The 10,651-nt window shown below is 39.2% G+C and overlaps 1 protein-coding gene across 1 annotated transcript; it reads left to right on the forward strand.

Moving 5' to 3' along the window:
* Nucleotides 1–3,742: 3,742 nt before the first annotated feature.
* On the forward strand, nucleotides 3,743–10,506 carry LOC143221278 (gamma-aminobutyric acid receptor subunit alpha-6-like; the record flags this gene model as incomplete). Its single annotated transcript, XM_076446757.1, is given in 7 exon segments — nucleotides 3,743–3,750; nucleotides 5,379–5,581; nucleotides 8,399–8,466; nucleotides 8,833–8,866; nucleotides 8,869–9,052; nucleotides 9,355–9,437; nucleotides 10,307–10,506. Coding segments are annotated over 7 exon segments (780 nt in total), but the record flags the coding sequence as incomplete, so codon positions are not given.
* Nucleotides 10,507–10,651: the final 145 nt, after the last annotated feature.

The raw sequence follows: 10,651 nt of genomic DNA on the forward strand, positions 1-10,651 counted from the left end.
CCTCCGAAATTACGTCAGCAGGTAGAAGAGGACGTCATCTCGATAGGTCCTTGCACCTCGACATCGAGCTGCCAGATACTGTAATCAGATCCGGCTGGATATTTAACTTGAAATCGAAATTACCCGAAAAACAGCACGTTCGTGGGAAGATTTAAACGATATAACCGGGGAAAATCGTTTCTTTCCTACCTTTGCGACGAAATTTCTAAGAATTTCTATGGATTTCTCAGGGTTTCTAAGCGTTTCTAAGGATAACCGAGGTAGATTTTAAAAGAGAAAAAGTACGTTTCACGAGTACGCATGGTTCACGGTTCACGCATGGCGAAAAGCGAAGGCATCGTTGCACTCGAGCAAGTACTCGACGATTAGTCGTGTGAAAATGGGATGAAAATCGGAGGGAAAATATTTCGAGAGATTGGGATGTCCGTTTGCTGGAAGACGAGCGATTTGAGCGATTCGCGGCGAGATTGGCGGAATGAAACGGAGAGGTATCATTTTGATAGGAAGATTTGCACGGAGGCGTACCGGTAGACTTTAATCGAAGAGAATCTAAAGGGAAAGATAGTTTTCGTGGTTGATTTGTAAAATCGTAATTTTCCAATCGTATCGCGTTAACGCGAATTGACAGATGTCGATCTATAAGTGGGAATAATCGGAATAATGGTTTTAAAGAGTATACTGGTTGCATCGAGCGGGTGGAACGACGTCGACGGAAAGGCCGTGGACAGGATCGGCGGACATCGCCAAGGAGAGAACTCGTGTCTCTCTCTCTCTCTCTCTCTTCTTCCTGGCACTGTCGCCCTTAAAAGGGCACACTTTTTCACCACCACCGTAGAGATAGGTTCGTTCACGAGCACTGTCCAACTTGGACGCGGTTGTCGAGGATATTTTTCGACGCTTCGGATGCTGCGCGCCACGCTCACCTTCGTTCCTTACCCCTTCTTCCAGCCCGTCTCTGCTAACCTCCTTTCGGCATCTCCCGCCCCTCTCCCCCCCTCTCTCTCTCTCTCTCTCTCTCCACTTTCACTCCCTTTTTCTCCCCTATTATTTTCTACCCTTGTTCTTTCTCTCTGCTCTCTCGCGATGCTACTCCGCGATTGCCGTGTGTCGTTTTCCCTGCGAGTTTCCACGGTTTTTGCCTCTTGGCTCTCTCGGCCCGTCGTCTCGCGCGCGTTCACCTGTTCGATCCGTTAATCTTCTCGGCTGGTTGGGAATTTTTCATACTTTTCTCGATGCTCGTCATTCCCACCCCCAGCCGCGACCGTCTCTCTTTTCGTATCAGCGCGTGAAACACTTGCACGAGCCGGCTGGCTTGCTTGTCCCTTTTCTCTCTCACCTATTTATCTTTCGCCTCTTCTTCTTCTCTCGGACGCCGATAACACCAACAGGCTCTGTATCTCTGGCTACTTGGTATTCCTCGGGTCCCGAGGCGGTCCGAAGGTTTGCGCAAAATGAACCACGCATGTGCAGCCCCGTTTCTCCGCGACCTAGTGACACAGACCGAGTCTCTCTCTTCCAACCCCTCTACATCCCTCTCGCCTCGCTCCTCTCTCTTCTCCCTTCGCTCCTTTCTTCCCTTCTCTTTCTCTTGCTCTTTTGATTTCGGTGCTTCGGGATCGAAGCAGAGCCACCCTTCAGATACCTCCGTAAAACATACTCCGGCATCGAGAGTCGTTCACCTTACCGGATTGCCCCGTTCCATCCATCTTTCGCTTCCAATATATACGTAAAGTGCTTTTGTCTTTAGAAATATCCAAAGATGCGATTATTTTTCTCCCCGATGATCTTTTTCTTCTAACCTTGCTCTTTCCATTGGCCCGCGCTACAGCCCTGTAGCACGGATGTCTTTATTCGCAAGGCGATACGCCAACACGGATCCAGCATCCGCGATAACGCTACCTTTCTTGCCTTCCTATTACAATGGCTCGTCTCTTCGCCTCGATTGAAAATTACCGCCAACCGTCTTACGCTTCTTTCCAATTTCCTCAACAAATTCTTTTTAATCCGAGGAGAATGCTAACGCGCTTTGCGCAAATTTACAAAACTCGTGCAATTTCAATTGTTTAACGAGTGCCGCGGTGATTTAACGTCCAAAGGGGTTACTCCGAAAACCGCCCAATTATTTTTAATCGACGCAGAAAGATGACGTTTACGATATTAGGGAAATAATTGCAAAACGATGATACAAGCTATAATACGAGTAATGTATATTACAATATAGCAGTATCTTATAATTAGTATATCGGAATATATATATTCTATGTAGAATATAATACGAGAGGGTGACGATGGGAATATTTTTCCTCTAGATAACATACGCGCGTAAGGAGAATTTTTAATTGCGCCTACTGTAACGCAACCTGCTGTACATAGGGTGCTGAGAACGTCCGATGAAATTGCGAATTTGAAATTACGTGTCGTCGAAAATAAAAGTTCCTTTCCGAAAATATTCCGTTCGTCTAAAATTTCCAACCGTGTCGACGTTTTGCCTATCGTAAAATATATTACCGAATATATGGTAAAATAAAATTGCCACAGAGTTTTACGCGTTATAAATAATATCGGTCAATTTTTCGCTATTTACGATAACAGAGAAATATAATAGACGGTATTGTTCGTTATTCTATAATTTAAAATAACGAAGAAAAATGTCGATGTAAAATGCGATGGAATGGCCTTTGTTTCTTTCAATTTTACGAAACGTTTGAAACGTGCGTGGATGTACGGTGGTTTGCTGGTTGATAGGTGCACCATCGAATTCCTTTTCTTTTCGTAACGGAACACGAAACGAGAGAATCTCGTCGTGATTTTCTCTTTTTTACACTTTGCTTGCGAAATATTTCGTTTTGAAAAATATTTAGAATACTCGATAGGAAAATATCATTGGTTCCGTATTATCGAGGTTAGGCCGCGTTAATATCCGGTAATCGGATATTTCGTCTTTGTACCAGGACGCGCGAAAATTCGCTACTTTTTATTTACAGGAAAGTACCGTGAATAAGGTCGGTTTCCGAAATTTTCCTATGCCTTATCGTCTTTTATATTTTTCCGCGCTTTTTGAACGCAAACGTTACGCCGAATAGTTAATAGTATACGCGAAAAAGATTTTTCCGGCGTAAAGCAATTTCTCTTCCCTCGTAGGCGTAAAAAACAGAGCATAAGAATTTCGTCAACCGAATAACTTGGACGAAAGGCAACAAAACCGAATAAATCAACGTATCGAGCGGATTAACGAAATTTTACCGCGAATCTGGCTGGTTAAAACTTTTTCCCCGAGATACCAGTTTTACTTTGCTCGTCGCGTTTCATTCTCTTTCGTTGCGCAGCGCTGGCACAAAGCTTCGTAAATTCGATATATATTTGGTGAAATCTAACCGAAGGAAAAATCGGAGGGAGAGAAAGGAAAAAAGGGAAAAAGGGAAAATGGAAAAATGGAAAAATGATAGATAGCATTGTGAAGGGTGGAAGGCGAAGCAGAAAGGAATAAAAAAGAAAGGAATAAACGATAACAAAGTTGGTTGAACGTCGGAGAAGGCAGGATTGTCGGAGTTTGCGCGGCAGAATGTTCGGTTTGCCAGGTGGGAGATCCACGAGGATCTGTCACAAGAATCGCATGTAGATCTCCCTCGCGTGTGCCGGTATTCGCTCCGAGCCTATTTTATTTCATCCAAATTAAGTTTTCTACCGTTGCTACCGTTTCCGGACAATTATCTCTCTTTTCCTGGGAAAACTGCCGGGCAAGATGTTGGCGTAAGTAACTTTTTCGTTTCGTTTTCCCTGTTTTTACCTCCTTTCGTACCGTTAAACATCGACGTTATGTCGCTTCCGCCAATTTCATTTACAATTTCGTACTTGCTTTCGAAATTTCTTTATCAGTCGTGATTATTATTACCTATATTATTCCCGTTGTAAAAGTGAATCGATAATCGGATAATAATAAATACGAATAAAGTTTCGTTAACGCGAATGTCGAGAAAGATAAACGCGTTTATAATCGGAAAACGTTTTATAATTACGCGTAAGTTGAGGCGAAAAATCGGTAAACTAAGAAGCTAAAACGACGATCCTTTCGTGTTATCACCCTCGTGGTTTTCACGGTTTTTTTTTTATTCCGTTTCTGTCTCTGTTTCTGTTTCTGTTTCTGTTGACTAATTGTCCAAGGAAAGAAATACCCTTCGGAAGATATTTCGCGCAGAGAATAAATTATGGCAACGAAAGCGGTGGGAAAGATCGGGATTCCAGGTCGATTATTTAGCTAGCCTCGCAAATATGGCAATATTGATACAGACCGTTAATGAAAAAGCTGAAATTAAAGTGGTACGAGACCTACCCGGTAAACGTGTAGCTGCAATAGTGGAAAAAAAGAAGAAAAATAAAAAGGGGAAAAAAGAAAATGATTACCACCCTCTCGACGGTTTATGCCTTCTCGTTCATTATCCCCTTTTTCCTCTTAACCGAGAAACCGTTGCAATTTTTACAAGCTCCTACCCTTTTTTTACAGTCATCGATATCGACCTTCTCCTAATATTCTCCTAGTTAACGATATTTAAGTCCACGTTAAACCAGATTTCCGATTTTAACTTAACCGAAACCTTGCTATTCCTACTCCGCGTGACAAACAAACGGTACAGGGGGAAATTTAGATTTACTAGCGCGCAATCGAGGAAAAGTGGCAAACGTGTCTCGATTCGGTTGCTAGATCCTTTGAAATATACCTATCGCGAGCACGGGATTAGCGAATTAAGGAAAATAAAATGTATCTGTTCTTCGAACAGCCTTTCGAGGAAAAAAGGCCACCGGAAGGGTTTAAAGGGCGATTCTGACGTAACGACGGAGAATGTTCACTCGAAACATCGAGGGGCACCCTCGTCGGAAGTTGCTGAATCCGCGGCTAAGGAGAGCACTCTTCTTCTCTTCCTATTCCCCGCTTCTCCTTCTCCTTCTTCTTCTTCTTCTTCTTCTCCTCGCTTTGCTTCGTCTTCGTAACCGCCCATTTTTCTACTCGTTTTTCCCTCATTTTTTCCGCCATCAAAAATCTATCCCTTTACACACACGCACGTACACACGCAACGCGCACACAACGGTTCAAATCGATCGAAAAAGAAGAGCACCGTACAGAGTAACGTACCAACTTTAATCGAGTGTATCTGTTATTACAAATTTTTATCTTTTTCGTATACAAGCCAATAAACGCGATTACGTTCATTGGGTCTGGAAAAAATTCAGTAACGTAAGCTTTTCTTAAATTAAACCTTCATTTTCATCTTCGTTTCTATCCGACTTGACTTGACGCGATTCGCGTACTCGTAATCGCGTTCCGAGACATTAGAAATTACACTGGAAATTTGTCTTCGTCGACAAATCGATACCTTTTACAGATTGATACTTCTGGTTCTGCTGTCGACGTGCAAAAATCGGAATTACGCTCTCGATGTTTCGTCATCAGCGATCCCAAGGACTGCTTCGAAATCTACGTTGACCAGAGGAACCGTGAACGACATTGTTTCTAGAAATATCACAATGGTTCTCGAGAATCTTCTAATGAATTACGAGAACAATCAACTACCCACTCATGGAAAAGGTAAAGAAACAAACAGCTATATTTTATTCTTACTTCGAATATGCATTTTTTTCTAATGCAATTCAACTTGTTAGTTTCTTATCGAATTTCTTATTTCTCCTGCCATTTCCTCCTTCTTTCCGCCAAATGCAAATAATTATTACATCCCTGCATTTGCTCGTTTGAAATATTCAAACGGAAATTTTGATATCGTAGAATAATAGATAGTTGGCCGTGTAACAGTTCCTGTTTTCCTTTATTTATTCTTTGTTTCGAGGTCGACAGATATTTTCGCCCCGTTCATATCCGAACATTATCCGACTGAAATTCCGAAAAATTCCCCTACTATTCGTTGCTATTCGTTCGAGATAAGAGCCGTTAGAAGCTACTTGGATCCATCGAAATTTCTCCTTATCGTTACGCTATCGGAATAAAAAATATTCCGACCGATTTCTTTCCTCTTTCTACGTTTATTCTTTTAACGCGATAGAAGAGAAAAGATCGAGGCATCTTTAGATGGTGGCGGTATCGATTGCAAACAACCGTCGAAATTTTCATTTCGAATAGCTGTTTCTTTACGCGACTTTAGATACGCGACGTAGACACGTGGATACGTGCTCTTTACGTTATTAATTACAATGAAATTACTCGCATCAGTTTCTACCATGTAAAACGCAATTTCAGATTATTTTTTTGCTAATCGATTTTAAATCGAATTTTCGTTACGGTCCATCGAGTCGTTCCGGGAAAATTGGATTAATTCGGTTTCGATGATGAAGGGATTAAACGATTACAGAAGTTTATCGGAAAAAATTCGGTTACGTTGTCTTTAGCCTTTATATTTCAATTTCTATATCCATCCTTTCATTTCCTATCGATCTAACGGAATCTTTCCGTTAGCTTTCTCACACGCGAATGACTTTACTTGGAAATAAAGCCACGCACGGTACGTTTTCACAATCCTTCCTTGTTCGAACAACGGTTCCTAACTTCTCGAGATTCTTACAGTTTCTCGCGTTTCACCTTTTTCCTCCTCCTCTCTCTCTCTCTCTCTCTCTCTCTCTCTCTGGCTATATTATTGGAAAACACTTGCAATTATAATTGGAGCAGTTATAATACCATTATGCGTACTCGTCAAGAGAAGAGCAACGATTGCGATTTATTACTTTCGGTGTACAAAGTATCGTACATCGAAATACATTGGAAAATAGAAAAAGGTTTATATCTAATACGCGAGTGCGTGTAAATGAAATTATAATATTTTTTATCATTAAATACGTTATCGAGGCTATGGATACGTTATCCGATCATTAAGCCACACGCGTAACTTTGTTTTTCTAACGAGAGGAATGGAGTTGAAAAAATAAGAAAAGTTGATACATAAGAAGTATTAGGTTGTCGGAAAGTCATTTCGTTTTTTCCTAACAGAGGACCTAATTGTATGGTTTCACAGCCGACTTTACGCTTCAGCCGAATAAAAGAAAAAAAGAAAACAAAAAGCGAAATGATAACAATCTCATGCTAGGTGAATATTCAAAGTCGACTTTCTCGACGAGGAATTAAAGGAAAAATTTTCTTCTTTCTTCTCGATTCGTTTCTCCGTGTAGAAGGGTGTAAAATCACCCCGTTCTCGATTCTATTACCGTCGTTGGGTCACCCTGTATATTAGCTTTACGTATTTGACATCGTAATCGGATACTCTCGACTCTTTTGTATCGTAAATGTTAAAAAAATGTTAAAAAGTGTAATAATCGTAGAGGAGAAGCGTGAAATAATTCGGAGACACGGTATAACGTTTTCCTCGTATATCGATCTTGAAATGTTTACAACGGAAAAATTGGAGCATTGTAATGACCTTTGACAAGTGATCGAGCGGAAAAGAAAAAATAGCTACCGATCGAATGGAAGACGCGGAAAGTTGGACTGCGGCCAACCGAAGAAAATCGAAGGAAACTATCCTTTCGAAATCCCCTTTATTCCTAGCATGCGCTCTCCATTTTCTCCCATCCTCCTTTCCTTTTTCTTTTTCCATCCGAAAGAATGCCCGACCGATCTTTCCATTATTCCACCGTTTTCACATTTCTCTCTAGTTCGTCTAGCTGTTACTCCTTTCCTTTCCCTCACTTTCACTTGTATTTATTCTTTATTATCGTTTATTATCGTTTATTATCGTTTATTATCGTTTATCTATCTTTCTCTTTTTAATCACTCGACGTAGGAGAAGAGTTAGAGGCGCAAGACGAAAAAATGTTGCGGAGAAATGTTACGATATTGTTGGAAATTTCGATCGAGTAACGAATAATTTATATGAATGAAATAAAAGGAAAGATTCGGAATGGATCGGACGCATGGATCACTCGTTCCTTCCATTCGTGGACACATTGTCCAGCTATCGCTTATTCCGTCTTTGGAAAACTTTCTGAATGGCGAGATATCGAATACGCTACAGGTCTGAGAAAAATACTCGAAGGAGTGCGCAGTGCTAAAAAAGACAAAAGGTTTTTGTCCTGCTATCCGATAAATCAGTGTTTCTCAACCTTTCGCGAGCGAACACCTTACATTTCCATAAAGAACCGTTTCTTTCGATAGCAAGTGCTTTGAATAGGAAAGAGAGCTCGTTAAAAATAGATCTTTGAAAAACGTAATTTCAATTTCCGATTTTCCGAGAGACAAATTGCTGGAGGAAATGATCGACGAATTGGTCGCAAGTTGAGTTTTAGTTATGAAATTTCGTTAAAAATTTGTCAAACGAGTCAATGCGTTATAGTTGCAATATTTCTTTGCTTCGTAAACGACGTTACGTCGTTGCAGGTATAATTGTGCGTTTTTGATTATCAGGAACACCTACCGTGGTAAAAACGAATATTTTAATAAGAAGCATGGGTCCAGTGTCCGAACTCGATATGGTAGGTTTATAATCAGAAAATATAAAACGATTTCTTCAGTTTATAGTATTACAATTTTTCTGCATAAATATATTTGAATTATACTTGCGAGGAATATGTTTCAGACGTATTAGAAATAAAGAAAAATCTATCCTATGTACTTTTCTATAGATTTTGAAATTGCTGAAATTACATTTTATTAACGCGATATTTCTTATCTGTTATCTCAAAAAGTTATTAGACGTTTGCGACTTTTCGTTTCTGCAATTGTCGAAAGCGTGTACTGTTTTTAAACGTGACGCTATTCTTGGCAAAAACCTAGTCGTTTATGCTTACGTTAAATTCATCGTGTCACCTTTTCTATACTTATTAATATCATTTTTACAGGATTATTCGATGGATTGTTATTTTCGACAGTCTTGGCGGATTCTCGTTTGAGCTTTCTAGGTCCGATAAAGTCGCTCAGTTTGAGTATCAAAATGTTGGAGAGGATTTGGAGGCCGGATACGTATTTTTATAATGGAAAACATAGCTACGTGCATACCATCACCGTGCCGAATAAATTATTAAGAATCTCGCAGGACGGAGATATTCTTTATTCTATGAGGTTCTTATCGTTCTTTTAACCAACTTTTTATTCCTATTTTCTTCCTTCTTGTTTCTCGAAAATAAAACGTCAGAATTCTTAAGCATTGCGAAAATACGTTCAGAGTATTTCAGTACCGTATAATTCTCTGGAATAATGTTTGCATTTTTCTACGATAACGTGAAATTACCGATTAAAGCTAACGATTCGATCCTTTGTAATTGTCTTTAAGAGAATTTGAAATTTTACTTGCAATTTCGAAAATTAAAATACATCCGTGGCACAAATGGACATTCGTCTATTTCTTTCTGTTAAATCAACAGGCTGACTATAAAAGCAAAGTGTCCAATGGAGCTTCGAAATTTTCCCATGGACCGGCAATCCTGTCCACTGATTCTTGGAAGTTGTAAGTACCTTTTACCAGTGATCGTTATCAGTAAACGATATCAAATTGATTTTTATCTTTATTTTACAATTAAATATATATAATTAATACGATATACCTTTGATACATACCATTTGCTACTCCTGTATCGCGTGTTCATCGTAATAACGGTGTCTTCGATATTTCAATCCGAGTCGATATCTCGATCAAATATTTTTAAATTAACCAAATTTCATTAAACATTAAAAATCGTAAACATCGTTATAATTTCCATCGAAAAGATGAATTCTCTTTTAATTTATCTCTTGTTGGAAATAATTAATCCTTTGTTTATTTCCAAATTTTATCTCTGTTACTCCGTATAATAAATTTTATTTCTCCCGTGATTATGTAGGGGTAAATAGTTTCTTGCATCTTCGTACTTACACGCGTATTATCAAATATTTCACGTATTATATTATTTTTTTGATATAAAAAGAATTACGATATCAATCGTATCAAATTATTATTGACCAACAACTATGAGGAGAAAGATATTATAACGATTATAATTGATATTATAAAGTTTGCGTGAAAAGTTTACTCGATACGTTACGTGACTCGCTGTATATCGATATTACATAGCTAACTACATTTACGATTTACAAAAGAATTTACGTTAAGATTTCTTAAAAAACTTTCTAACGTTTCGTCTCTTTGTCTTCCCTTTTCTCTTTCTACCCTAAATAATACGCGCATCTTGTCATTTTCCAATAGAACAGGATAGAAGGTAAAAGTTGATTCGCAGCAAATAAATCGAGAACGTTAGAATTTCATCTTGTTTGAACTACGCTTCGCGCGATTTCTTTATTCGTTTGAGAATGAACGTGCGATCGATCGCGTGTTTTCAGATGCGTATACATCCGGTCAATTAATTTACGAGTGGCAAGAGGGCTCGTCGGTGAATTTCGTTCCTGGAATGGCTCTTTCGCAGTTCGATTTAATGGGTTCACCGTACAGAAATTTAACTTTCGTCCGGCGGGAGGGTGAATTTTCGGTTCTTCAAGTCTCCTTCAACCTACAACGACATACCGGTTATTTCCTAATTCAGGTGAGTTCCACTTTTTAATCTCCTTTCATCCTTATCTTGATTATTTTGGTATTATATGTATCGATAAGAAACTGTTTCAGAGTAAATTAATTGGTTTATCGGTCTAGCAATTTCATTCGTTAAACACGTACAAAAGAAATATTAT

Source organism: Lasioglossum baleicum, unplaced genomic scaffold, assembly GCF_051020765.1.
Source record: "Lasioglossum baleicum unplaced genomic scaffold, iyLasBale1 scaffold2134, whole genome shotgun sequence".
Taxonomy (NCBI): Eukaryota; Metazoa; Arthropoda; class Insecta; order Hymenoptera; family Halictidae; genus Lasioglossum; species Lasioglossum baleicum.